The following is a 13,809-nucleotide window of genomic DNA, read 5'->3' as shown; positions in this document are numbered from 1 at the left end:
TTCTTCACTTTATTGTTGCCTATTAAGAAAGATTTGCACCAGATGATTAACGTGTTTGTGTGCCAAACGTTTGTTGAAGAAAAAGCACCAGCTGGCGACCAAGTGTTAAGAAGAACGTGACAATAGTCTTGTCATGAACAGTGATTTTTTTTCTTTTTTCTTCCCTCTTTTGATTAACAATGGAGCATTCATCTTAAATACCCTGAGCGTCTCCTTCCCTGACTTTGGGAGTTGACTGGTTTTTCAAGAGGAGAGAGACTGAGGGAGTGACAGCGGCATGGAGAAAACAACTAGAGCTAAAGGAATTGAGGTTAGGCAGGATATCAAAACAGGCAGGGTGTGTATATGTATGTGTGTGTGTGTATATATATATATATATATATATATATATATATATATATATATATATATATATATATATAGAGAGAGAGAGAGAGAGAGAGAGAGAGAGAGAGAGAGAGAGAGAAGGTAAAAGCTAACCCTGTAAACGGAGCTGGAGGCATAGAAAATAAACAACAAAACCTTGGAGAGGGCATATTGCACGAGGAGTATATGAGGAGATGGTTGCAATGCTGAGAATAGGACATTGTTCTACTTGACTATAAGATAGATTGAGGGGATGAGGGAGAAAGGCTTTGGGGGCGGGGTGGAGGGGGAGCTATCTGTGAGTTGCATACAAAGGGAATGTATTCAATTCGAAGACATTAAGTTAGATAACTGGGTAAAATAGGAGGAAATGAATACGGGAGTGCAGGAGATGGCGGTGAGAGAGGAAAACCGAGGGAAGGGAATGAGGAAGAGTGTGGTGGAGAAAGAGAGGGACAGGGAGGGGGAGAAGAAAAAGAGGGTTTTGAGGGAGGGTACGAGAAGAGGAGAATTTTGTCCTGGCACTCCAGAAAGCGACTCTGCAGGTGTAAAAATAATCTACGGTAGCCACCTGAGAGGCTGCAGTGTCACAGTGCGCCCCAGTTTAATTTAGACCCGATGCATACAACATGGTTTTTACCAGATTTTGTCCCAGTTAAAGTGTTCGACTGTATTTTAGGAGACTGAAGTGTTGTTGAGGTTGAAGAGGTGTATTCAGAGCAGGATTTGTCTCGCCGTAGTTAATTGACGTTTGTGTACATTCACCTTTTGTGTCAGCAGACATGAGGAGCTTCTTTTTTTAGTCAAACATTTATCATTGTGTCACAGGCTGCATAATTAGAAATTAATAATGTATTACTATAACAACTTCAAGTTTATAATTATACACCGTTCCTCACACCAAGGCCACAGCATGAGAAGGTTAAAAAGATACACGTGTGTGTGCAGGAAAACACGCATGTATTAAACTAAATAAGATATGGCCGGACTTTCATACTAATGGTGAGGACTGCGAGTTTCTCACACACACTGCCGCAAACTGAAGCGTATTAATGTGTGAAAGAGAGCTTCTCAGGATTTCCTGACTTTCATATTTTTCTGTTAAATTCACATTCTTTCACATTAGTAGTGACATTTCAAATGATTCATTATGCACAACACAACAACAACAACGACAAAAGAGATAATTTTAGGTCACATTGTGTATTTTATTTCACTTTTAATACTATGGCGTCTGCCTTTGCTCCTGCTGTGATTACTTTGGCCAATTCTTCGCGAGGACGGTCTTTAACGACACCAATATCCCAAAAAAGTCACTTCAGTGTGGGGCCGGTCACACGTCCCACACTAGTTCAACTGATCCACTGCTACTTTGCAACAGTTGTTTAAGAAGGAAGGTTATCTACCGTACCCCAGGCTATGTCAATACTAAACAGCTGTTTTTTAAAGTAACAATCTATGACACCTGCTGATAAGAGCTCAACCTGAATTATGGAGAAGCAAAGACTACAGAAAGAGGTTTATAAGACGTCTTTACGGCAGTTTAAATGGCTTAAGTTGAGCAGAGCAGCTTAAAAGGCTGTGTTTCAGTTTCAAAAGAGTCTTAATTCAATCAGAACAAATAGACACGTAATGAGAGTTAAAACACTCACGAATTATATCTGAAGTGTGACTCTTTGTTCGATCTAAGCCACAGTAGCTAAAGCCCGTCTTTGTGCTTCTGGTCCTCTAAAGTTTCATATTTTATCATCATTGATGCGTCTGTGGGTTCCCGTCTCGCCAACATGTAATACAGTAGAAATAGAGTATTTAATTAGCATTTAATTAGGCTACTTATTTATAACATTTATGCTATATTGAATGTGTCTCTGTGATAATTCCAGCTCCGTGATGGCTATAGTTTAGCAGCTGACATCTCTCTTCTAACTCAGACAGCTTTAGGTTGCGTAACTGGTTTGACAGGTTGCCTAACTGCGTCTGTGTGAGGTGTCAGCCTCTTGAGGTGTTGGGGACAGATAGAGAACCTATAGCGCCACGTTCACCAGCTGCCGTGTGAGAGCGGGTCGTCCTCCAATCACGGGGTCGGCGGGTCGATCCCCCGGCCATGCCAGTCCATGTTGATGTGTCCTCGGGCAAGACACTTAACCCCACACTTCTCCGGTACCCTGCGCCTGGCGGTGTAGGAATGGGTGTGAATGTACAAGTGATATAAAATATGATTTACCAACCATAGTCTACTAACGGGGTCTCATTTATAAAACACTAAATGTTAAGTAGACAGACTTTGTGTGCAGGTGAGGTGACTGGAGAAGGCAGAGTGAGCGACTCAAGTGCGCTCTGATACGCCGATACATTGATATATAGAATAGCTGTTTTCGGTTTGTCTGTAAACGGTGTCAGTCCCGTTGGAATGAACCACAAATTAGTCAATAAGATCGTGATATATAATAACAGATTAGAAGATGAATGAAAACATATTGACTCTCTTTTCTGTGGTTCTTTAACACTGTTTGACGTTATCTTACAGACAATGATAATTTCATCAGCTGCTAGTTTGGCCCCCTCTCTTCTGCGGTGACGAGAGCAGACGGCGCAAATGAAATATTAAGCAAATTGGATTTGAGTTGGTTTATATATATGTCACAATAGAAATGTGCTTATAGTGATGGCTGACTAGTACAAGCACAAATAACGCTGCTGGTTTCACTTCTCATGATGAAAGAGGAAGTGCAAAGTAGCGTGTGGTACAACGTGAAATTGAACATACAGTCTGTCTTCAGTTCACCGGCTCACCATCTGCGTCTTCACGATGTTCGTACGCACGGGTCAGAGTTTCCGTCCAGTTTAGTATTTTTTATAGCGTGGGCGCTGCCGTCTGCCTCCCAAGGCCAAAATGGTTCAAAATGAGACCCCTGTAGTCTACTTATAAAGACAGCTGACAAAGGTCACCGTTTTTAATTGTACATTGAAGGCTTGAAACTGTATCTGTATGTGAAAATGACACTTTTTTTTTTTTTTTTATCACCTCCACACCTTTTTTTTTTTTTTTTTTTTTTGACACTTCGCTTTCCCTCGTCTGTCAGCGTTAGCATGAATAGTATGTTATTAAAGTTATAATTATAGTCAGTCTGTATATATGCACGGACATCAAGTAGACATGGACAGATATTTCCATGGCTACTTAATGCCAGTGTGCACAGGTTAGTGCATGATCCTTGTTTTTAAAATTGTGGCCCTTTCTGTACTCACTTGTTGTGCTCCAGTTCCATACAAGATATTTAAACTCCATGTTGTGCACTATTTTGCCACGAAGTATAGAACATGTTTTATCTGTACCAACAGGCCAGTACACACAATTCACAGTCATTACTTTTATTTGGTTTAGTGGTTTCTGGATCAAACCCCCATGTTCCCACAGTTTATTTTGTCCATCAGTTTATTCTCTTCTGCATTCGGGGACAATGAGGTCCATCAACACCAAAATCGAGCACTTTTAGTCTGCATGCTGGCATTTCTCAAAAGACTTCTACACGTGCGACCATATTATATACTCAAAATATGGTCAAACAATGTATATATTTATGTATACCTACAGTTCATGTGAGATTTTCTTGGACTCTGTACCACTAGTTGAATGGGTTTTCTTTTAGGACTTCCGACTAAGAACTCTTGTCACTTAGTCAGGCTGCATTTACAACTTAATGTAACACTTTTGAATTAAGAAGTGGAAAGTTATGGATAGGTGTAAAGAGAACAAAGAGATTGCATTTGATCATGCTGTTATTTCTCACACCTCTTTTCCCAAATGTAAAAAGAATTGGGCGATTTGTTAAAAAAACTGGATGAAGAGGGCTGTTATAATAATAAATATACACATTTTCTCAAAAAACAAAGTTTACAAATTGAATGATTTCTGCTAACAAGGAGAATGCAATTCATCTCCACACCCTCTTCAACTTGCTGCTGATTGCAACTATAGAGTGTCCTCAACCCTTTATACAAAATCACATAAAGTGGATGCACTCCAGTGATTTTGATCAGATTTATCCCCACTGAGGCTATTCCAATCACATTAGAAATACATTTGCATGCCCCGCTTTTCCTCCACAGCCTTTTTTCCATTCAATTCAAGCCCTTGAACAATTGGTTGGAACGCCACCTGATGGTGACTAAATGCACATTGTGGTGCTTCTTTTAGCAAGCAGGGTAACGCTTCTCATTTTTTGTTCCATGTTTGTTAATGTCTTTCTTTTGTCAATGAATTTTGTAGGATAGGACATGGTAGGTTTGCTCAGCAATGGGTATTTGAGCGACAACAAAGTAAGGCCATTACACTTTCTTTTTAATTGTATGTCATCCCATTGAGGTCATATGAGCATGAGTCCATTGGCATTTAGTTGAGGTACATTGTCTCTCTTTCTCTCTCTCTCTCTATCATCCCTCTGTGTTCCTCTCACAGGTTATACCCATCTCCTTCTCTTACTTTCTGTTTATACTCTTAAGGTCTCGTGCAAGTCATTTAAGTCGACATGGATTTATTCATAAGCCTGTTTTGAACATTTGAGACACAACTACATGCACACACAACACACGCACAAACACACACACAAACACACACACACACACACACACACACACACACACACACACACACACACACACACACACAGGGCACAGGAGCACACTGTGCGGTTGTAGCCAGACAGCTCATTTAGAACAGCCTTTAGTCCTATTCCGGTGAGATTAATTTAGGAGACTGACTAATATAGTAATTGTCACAGCATGTTAGTGGTTTTTCAGTCCCATCCAAATCTCATGTTAGTAATTCTGGCGCTGTGCTTTGGCAGGAGGAAAAAAAACATATACTTATTGTCTATAAATCCCGGTATCTCTCCTGTAAAGCCAGGTACGCAGTATCCATTCAGATTCACTACCGCTGGGTTTTGTTTTTTGTTAATTGATTTTCTATTTCCGAGAGGGAAAAGGTTTTCTCTTTTATGTTTTATCACTGTGGAAGCACTTAGCGAAGCTTTTACTTTGTCTTCCTTGACCATTATCTTTTGTCTACGTGAAGCCCCCACACAGACCTCAACATCAATTAGACCTGTAAAATTAGGGGAGCCAGTAAAACAAATACCCATCAACACTTTTTGAGACACTTGTCTCTCCCCCCCCCACACACACCCACACACCCTCCAACACAATCTGATACACTGGTGCTGCTTCTGTTTCTTCTACTCTCTGAAACAGGCAATCTGAGTTCACTAAAGCCCACTTCACGCTGTTTTTGGCTAAGTGTGCTGAGGTGAGAAAGTATTATGGGTTTTACAGGGTAGTGCAGGTCTTGAAAGGGCAAGTTTATCTGTTTAGCACCTTTCCACGGCGAGGGACTCCTAAGTGCGTTACATAAAACAACAACAAAAGTCTTGAAATGCATTGAAAGTCAAAGGCCTTAGAAGGTATTCTAAAGTTTTAAATGTACGTTCATTAACGTTAGTTCTAAAATGTTTTGTATTAGATTGTGGGCCGGTAGGAGACATTATACCCCAATAACCTAAACGTGGGATTGTTGTGACAGTGGTTTTTGCCTGCCGGAGGCTGTTCAGTCTCTTTTTTTTTGAGTTTCAGTTACCATATACAGTATACTCACCGAATATTTTCCTTCATGGTCTGAATTCCCTTTTTAACAATGAATGAAGAATCTGAAGGCCGTCCATCATTTTGATGGACTGGAGGCCGAGGAACGCCTCCGGAGTGGTACCGGTGGCTGAGTCTGATCCACTTTGATTATTTCCCTTTTACAGAGCCAGGACTGTGTATGAACACCACTCACAAAACGGATAGCTAGTGGACCGTGAGGATAGAGCCTCAGAATTTGTATTTTGAATGATGGACTCCGACTTTAAATATGCCTTTATCTTATTATATTTTATTATAGATTAAAAAATTTAACATAAAATGACGGGTAAGTCTAATGTTTTTTTAAGACAGTTCCTGCATATATACCTTTTTTAATGAATTAATCATTTCTAATTGGTTAATCCATCAATCCATTTCATCTGCTTTACGATGCCCAGGTGTTTTTAAGCAATTTAATTTAACCCTTGCAACTTATTATGACATGCTGCTGGCGAAATGGCAATCTATGTGGTATTAAAATGTGTTTAAAAAAGTCTCAAATTGAATTTAGTATAATAAACCCTGCAGAAACCCTGTTTCAACTTTTCGGTCAAGCTCCTTTTTTGTAATTTCCTCACACAGCTATTTATCCCTTTAGGGTCATGATAGCAATCACAATTTAACACACAAGTTAAATTAGTACATTTCCCATTATTGACGTGACTTGAGTATCAGACTAGCAGGCGGTGTTCGCACCACAGAGGTCATTTAAAGGACGTTGTTGTAGCTGTATGGTTCCCTGTGGTCTCCCTTTGACTCTCAGTCCGTCCTTTAGCTAGATGGCTCCCCACGGCCTCAGACCATCATGATCAGCCTCAGGCCCTCTCTGTCCTCTCCTTCTCTCTATCACTGTCCCCCCTTTCCTCCCGTCTCTGCCTACTTTTCCTCCTTATATCTTGCCCCTCTTTTTATGTCCTTGAAGAGGTAATGACCGTCTGACTGTCATCTGCTCCGTCTCTGTTATTGCTCTCCTCTTACTCCCTCTGTTCTTCTCTCTCTCTCTCTCCACATCTTCGCTGCCTGTCACTTTCAGAATATCGTTAATCACAACTGCTTAGTCTGGAGCCTGATTTTGGACCTCCCCGTGGGTCATTGTGTAGCCCGAGATCTTCTGGCAGCTCCCTCCTGGCTGTTTGACAGTCAAATAACTAGACTTTAGAAAACCCTGCTGTTGAAAACCAGGTCGGCAGACTTTACTTTACATTTAGCGGTTTTCCCTTCAGTAACTTAAAACACAGGCCGTGTCACATCATCTTACTTTGGGGAATTCCGACAAACGAGACTCGAATAACAATTGCAGTTATAAAGACGACGCATCATAAACAAACACATTTTAATGTGACATTTTCAGGAATATTTATAACCATCTCTTTTTGTTGTTGTTGTTGCTGTGAACCACTTTGTAACTGTTGTGAAAGCTGCCATAAGAATAAAGTTTTTTTTATTCGTGTTATTACTCTCCGCCCTCTCTGGTCTTCTGTCCCGGGTTACTGCTCTCCATCTTCCCCACTGCGATGTCCCCTGACAACACAAGGTCAAATCAAAGTGCTCTGTGCTCTGAGGGGCCGCCATAGGACACGCCAAGAGTATCACACAGAGCAGAGGGGATCACAATGCCTGCTGCATGCATGACAACTTTATGACACACACACGCACACTAGCGAGACCAGCAAAAAACCCCGCTCATAAATGCCCATAAAACACTTGCAAACACACGTAAACTTTTATGAACACAGTCAGAAATTCACACTCGCACACACACACACACACACACACACACACACACACACACGCTCGCGCACACACTCGCTCGCGCACACACTCGCTCGCGCACACACTCGCTCGCGCACACACTCGCTCGCGCACACACCTTTTGAATGTCGTCATCCTCTTAGGCTCTATGTATTGCTTTTGCGGGAATATGGCCCCCCAGATAAATCATTGCTGTCTGCAGTGTCCTAAGTCATGTGGTGTCTTGTTGCTTGTGTTCAGGAGCCCGGCAGAGAGGAGGCCGTGCTGCAACAGCTGAGAGAGAAGGACGAACTGATTCTCAGACTCCTCAATGAACTGGTGAGGTTTGTGTTTAAATGGGAATGCAAATGTGTTTAAATGGGAATGCAATGCGAGACGGCAATTTTCTTGATGCCTGACCACCAAATAATGTTCAAAATGTTTTTTTAGCGACGGTCGTTATGAAAAGTATTCAGCATCTTGCATGAGAGAACTAGTCGACCGGACAAAATGAAATGATTGTGTGTTCATTTTGGAGTCCAACGAAGGCTGCAGAAGACATACAAAGCGTTTAGTTTATCGTCGGTAGTTTTAAAGTTCATAGTTCTGTAATATAAAATAAAGATTTCTCACAAAGGGACAGCTCCGCTTTGACTTCCTCACATAAAAACATGGTGTTAGATCGCAGCTGCCAGCCAGAAGGTTGTTCAGACGACGGTCGTTAAGCAATAGGTACACATGTTGTGCAGTAATGACATGTATTAACGAATCCAATAAATCAACATGTTTATTTATAATACGGTAGAGTCGTGAAACTAATAAGAAAAGCATTATATATATATAGCATCCGACATTGATATATGGAGGGTTTGCTCATCTAATTTCATCTCTATCTCAGCTTCTTTCTCTGGGTCCCTGTTTTTCTAAACTTTGAAATTAATAATTGAAGTAGCTTGAATGTTTTTAAATTATTTGTTTTACGGGTATGAATTAAAGACTAATTGCCTTTGAAGTACCATTTTTCATTCCCTTTCAAACATTTCAAAGAACTGGAAAGTTTTACTTTTGGATTTGCCAAACAGCGTTGTCAGTTTTCCTTCTTCTCATGATGTTAGTCCAGTGGTTCTCAATCTTTTTTCAGTGATGTACTCCCTGTGAAATATTATTTTCAGCCGAGTACACCCTGACCAGTGCAAAGCATTTTGGGTTGAAAAAAAGATGTAATACGCAGCATTTTGCCATCAGTGTCAGATTTAATGTATAATATATACAATTCAGTTTAGGGACTTACACTTATATTTTATTGAATATTTATTAAATAACTATTTTCAAAGGAATTTTTAATGGCTGCTCATTTTAAATATATTTCAAACACATCTCACTAGAGGGCCTTCACGTACCCCCGTTTGAGAACCACTGCATTAGACTACATACAGCAGAGGGCGGAGAAAGAGAGGAAATTAATGTGGGAATGGGTTTCATAGTTGGCTTGAAGTCATAGCATCCATATCACACGGTGTGGAACCAGAGAGACCATCTTTTCCATCTTTGTTAATGTAAACTGCTTGTTCCCACCAATTTTATGTAATAGCAGAATTATGATTGGGACTTCAGTCCAGCCGAGAGAGAACGATAATGTTTTCACAAATCTGCCGCTGGAGACGAGGTTGGCAAGCGTTGATTCATTTCCATGTTGGGATATGTGATAATACCAAATCATACTCGTGAGAATAATGGGGATTTAAACGCAAAATATATGTTTCTCTGCACCCTTTTTGGAAGCTCCATGTTGGATCATCTGCGAAAACTCTCCACACGGCAGCGTGTTTCATCATTTGTCATTTGCACATCCTTAATTTGTCACCTGTTCCATCAAAGCAATGTAATGCAGACATTATGCCAAGCCTTGGCAGGATAACGTGCCGGCGTTATGGCGCTGTAGAGAGAGATGCCAGTCCAACCCACCGACTTGAGTCTCATTTGGCATCTGTTTGTTTGATGACTTTCTGGCAGTCGTATCTCATTTTTCTCCCCCGGCAGCACCTCCATCTCCTCTTCCTATACGAGCTGTGTCAGCACTGTGTGCGCTTCATTTGGAGGTGAAGCTGTAATAGGCAACTTATTATTGCATCCCGACAGTAATTGGTAAATCAAATGCTCTGACAAAAATAAGAGACGAAAATATGGTATGTGCATGGGGCTGTCGCAGCAGGCCTGTAATAAGCCCCTAAAATGATTTTGTTCTGCTTTCATGAAACGACTGGACAGCCAAACATCCTTTTTCCCTAAATGGCCACTCAGACGGCTACATGCACAGGTACGGTTTCCCCACAACACAGCTGCTTCTGGAGCTACTTCTCCTCTGAGCTGCATTACGACTGTTTCACTATCATTTCTCTCCCTGACAGGCAATGTGAGTTAAATGACTAAAACATTAGACTACTCCAAATTAGCTGATTAGAAGTCACAGAAGAAATGTTATCCTTTTTTTTTTTTGTGACAGTATTTCCTTCGTGCAGTCCTTCGTAACTCAGGATGATTCATTTGTCTGGAGGCTGCGACAGTTGGTGTTATATTATAGTTGATAAGAATTAAATAAATAAAGATTTAAGATGATCACAAGATTATAGTGCCGTTGTCAAGAGCTTATTAACCAGAATAAATTTCATTTGTATGCCTATTAAAGATGTACATTTTTCAAAACAGGTCACCTTTTTTTAAAGAGGATGAGAAGTTTCCTAAAACAACAAAGCAGGAGTGAATAGTGCATCTGTATTAGGGACTATTCACAGCAGCAGCATGTGGGATTTAATCAAAAGTAAACATGAAGTGTTCGTGGTTATAAAGGAACATGTCAGCCATTGCTCCAGTGTGGCTCCTCGATGTGTTTTTTAATGGCTTTTGGACAACAATAGAAGTCTGTGACAGAGGTTTAAGCTACACCTCATCAGGCGTTTGCTGCAATCAAATCATTGTTCAGGATCTGTTGATGATAAGAAAAAATATAGAATATCACCTGCCTTGTTTTGTAAGCCTCCAAGTCTGTATGCAGTCTGATCACCCTTTTCTATTCACACAGGGTTAACTTCTTCTTTTTCTCATTACCCGCCGACAGCCCTTGTGTATTGTAGAGGTGTTGTCTTACTCTCTCTGGACTCATCCATCAGTCTTTAGGCCACGCACACAGATGCTGATCAGCCTTGAATGGCACTTCTCTTTAACAGGGATGTTCTGGCTCCCGCTACCAGCTCAATTTGATTTCCACACATGTACTGCTTGTGTGTTTTTAAAGTGTGCCTGTATCTCTTGGTGCATATTGTCAAGTCCAGCCGGTGTCCTTAATGCAGCCGCAGCCTCACCTTATTTTTAAATCCACGTTCTTCCTTGGAACAAAGTCCATTCTGTCAATGTTTCAAATTCATGAAGTTGTGCATTTGTGGGTCCATGTTGTCCTTGTGCCCATTTGTGAGGTTCTATATGTGTCTCCGCGGAAGTAGGAAAGGGATACCTTGCCTGACACAGCCAAGATAAAGTGCAGCATTAGGAAGGAAAGGGCAGCTCATAGCCAACGCTCTATTCGCTCGGCCTCCGTCTGTAAATCTGCCAGTGAGAACCTATTAATTATCTCCTAGAAGGACCTGCTAGATGGCTGGCTATCACTAGCCGTCACTATTTATGACTGTTCTCCACTCTCGCTGCTGCTGCATTTTGTTGAAGGGCTGTGCTCCAACTGCAACATTTAGCCGCGGAAAGCCCCTTTTGCTTTTTATGTGGGCAGGACCAATGAAAACTGATTTGGAAGGTATCTGTCAACTGGCCTCTGTTGGATTTGAACAGGACAGTGAATTGGGTTGAGAGCCATATCATAAATTAACTTTATTTTATTATCCTTACCATTAACCCATCCTTGCACCGTGTCTTAGTCCTGGCGATTTAATTTAAGTCAAGGGTAATGAATTTAGCAATATTTCATATCCAGTGCAACTTGCATCCCCGTTCTGTTCCCCCAGCCCATGAGCGGCGTGGGGCGAGCGTGACGGAGTGATTAGCCACGGTGGAAAATAGACGGCCGGCAACCTGCCTTTCTAAATAATCCCAGAGGTACCACAAGGAGGCGGCAGGTTCCTGGTCATGTTAGAAGGGCTGTACTCTGAAGGACGGGGCAAACACTTTCCTCTCTACACATCCGTCTGTAAATCTGCCAGAGGAAACCTATTAATTATCTGCTAGGCGGGCCAGTGCTAACCTGTCACTTTTTATGAATTCTTCTCTACTGGTGCACTTTGAGGAGGGTCCCTGCTCCAATATTGCTGTAGAAAAGTTCCCCTGCAATTCAGCACCGTTTTATGACCTCCTGGATTTCCAGGAATCTAAGGGGATAAAACGGATTTGGCTCTAATGTTCTGAATGGGTGCAGAGGTTTTCTCTTTTCTCTCTCTAACTAGTTATGCAGAGAAGCCCGCTATACTAAGGCGGCAGAAGTCTGCTTATTGTTTTCTGATTTATTCATATTTGATGCTCTTTTTTTTTCTCCGGACGATTTTGGACACAGCTGATGTGTGTGTGTGTTTGTTTTGTATGCAGGAGAGTGCCAAAGCTGCCCAGAAGATGAAAGACTGCCAAATGACTGACCGCGCAACACAGACAGAACACATGGGACCAGAGGTGAGATGCACAAAGACCACACACACCACACACACACACACACACACACACACTCACACACACACACACACACACACACACACACACACACACACACACACACACACACACACACACACACACACACACACACTCTCTATCTCTCTCTCTGACGCAAACAATGCACTCTGTGCTGCCTTTCAAGCACGGGCAATGTGCTTTATGTAAGAACGCCTGAATCTATAAGATTACAAATAACTAAACGAAAATCAATTCTCACAAAAAATCTTTACTGCAAGCCTCTTTCCTCCTTCTCTGTCTTTGTCATCCTATCTGTGGCAATGTATTTTAAGCTGAGCCACAGCCCCCCCCCCTCCCCTTTCTTTCTTCTTTTCTTTCTTTCTTTAAGAGCATTCTCACATTGAGCTCAAGCAATAATCCATCTTACTCATTCGAAAGATGTTGTACTGCGGTGACATTCATATTATAGTCTACTACCTGCTCTCCTCCCCCTTCCTCCAATTCCCACAGTGCTGAGAGGGGGTGCTGTGCTGCTTCCTACCTAGGCCCTTGACATGGCCTCTTTGGCTTTACTAGGGGCTGACAGTATGGGAACGCAGCAGACTTAATGGATGACTGTCTAAAAATGGCTGCCTGTAATGGAAACAGGAGCAAAGTTTGGGGTCTGTTTCTTTGTTTCTCGTCTCCTTCCTTTAAAAAAAAAAAAGTTTCTTTATACCTTTTAATCCTGCTGCGTATAAAGTTGGTTAGAAACATTGTTCAATGGGTGCGGCGGGGGGGCTGTTTCATCATGTGAACCAGTGGGTGCACAATACCCACATTAACATACAGGGACTTACACACATGCACACAGATAATGTTTGACGTTACTCATACAGTGTCAAAATGAATGCACATAACAGAAATTAAGCTATGTATGTTTGTGCTGCACAATAACTGTGCTTTAGTTATTGGCTTCGCAGAGCACTTACTTTATATGCTTGTCCTTGGATGCGGAGATTGAAACAAAGTAATGTAATCCCCTCAGAGAACTGCACGTATGATCAGAAGATGTGTTACAATCATGGCGAATCACACCCTTCAAAGAGCTGCTCTTCCCTACGGCGTACTCACAGTTTCACAGTGGAGAAGTGAATCCTGAGGAAAGTCACGTCCTGGAACTATAAAACAAAGAGTGAAAAGCCCAGTAATGATTGGGCTCATAAACATCATGTTATTCACTGCAGCCACGACCATTAGCCTGCTAAGCTTCAGGTGCTACATATGACCCCATTGGAAACAAGCAAATGGTCCATAATGTGTTTTCTAAGAGAAGGCAAGAGGGTTTTATTGTCTTCAGATTTGCTAAGAGAACTTCTTTCGTGCAGT

General features: G+C 41.5%; 1 protein-coding gene across 2 annotated transcripts in view; it reads left to right on the top strand.

Moving 5' to 3' along the window:
- ccser1 (coiled-coil serine-rich protein 1) overlaps nt 1-13,809 on the top strand; it is a 105,901-nt gene that overhangs the window by 42,830 nt on the left and 49,262 nt on the right. For both annotated transcript variants that reach the window (XM_034541587.1, XM_034541588.1), the window contains exons 9-10: nt 8,038-8,115; nt 12,361-12,441. In XM_034541587.1, the coding sequence (XP_034397478.1) occupies nt 8,038-8,115; nt 12,361-12,441 (159 nt within the window). The remainder of the gene's footprint in view (nt 1-8,037; nt 8,116-12,360; nt 12,442-13,809) is intronic.

This window comes from Cyclopterus lumpus, chromosome 9 (genome assembly GCF_009769545.1).
Source record: "Cyclopterus lumpus isolate fCycLum1 chromosome 9, fCycLum1.pri, whole genome shotgun sequence".
Taxonomy (NCBI): domain Eukaryota; kingdom Metazoa; phylum Chordata; class Actinopteri; order Perciformes; family Cyclopteridae; genus Cyclopterus; species Cyclopterus lumpus.
This window is presented reverse-complemented; position numbering and strand designations above follow the sequence as displayed.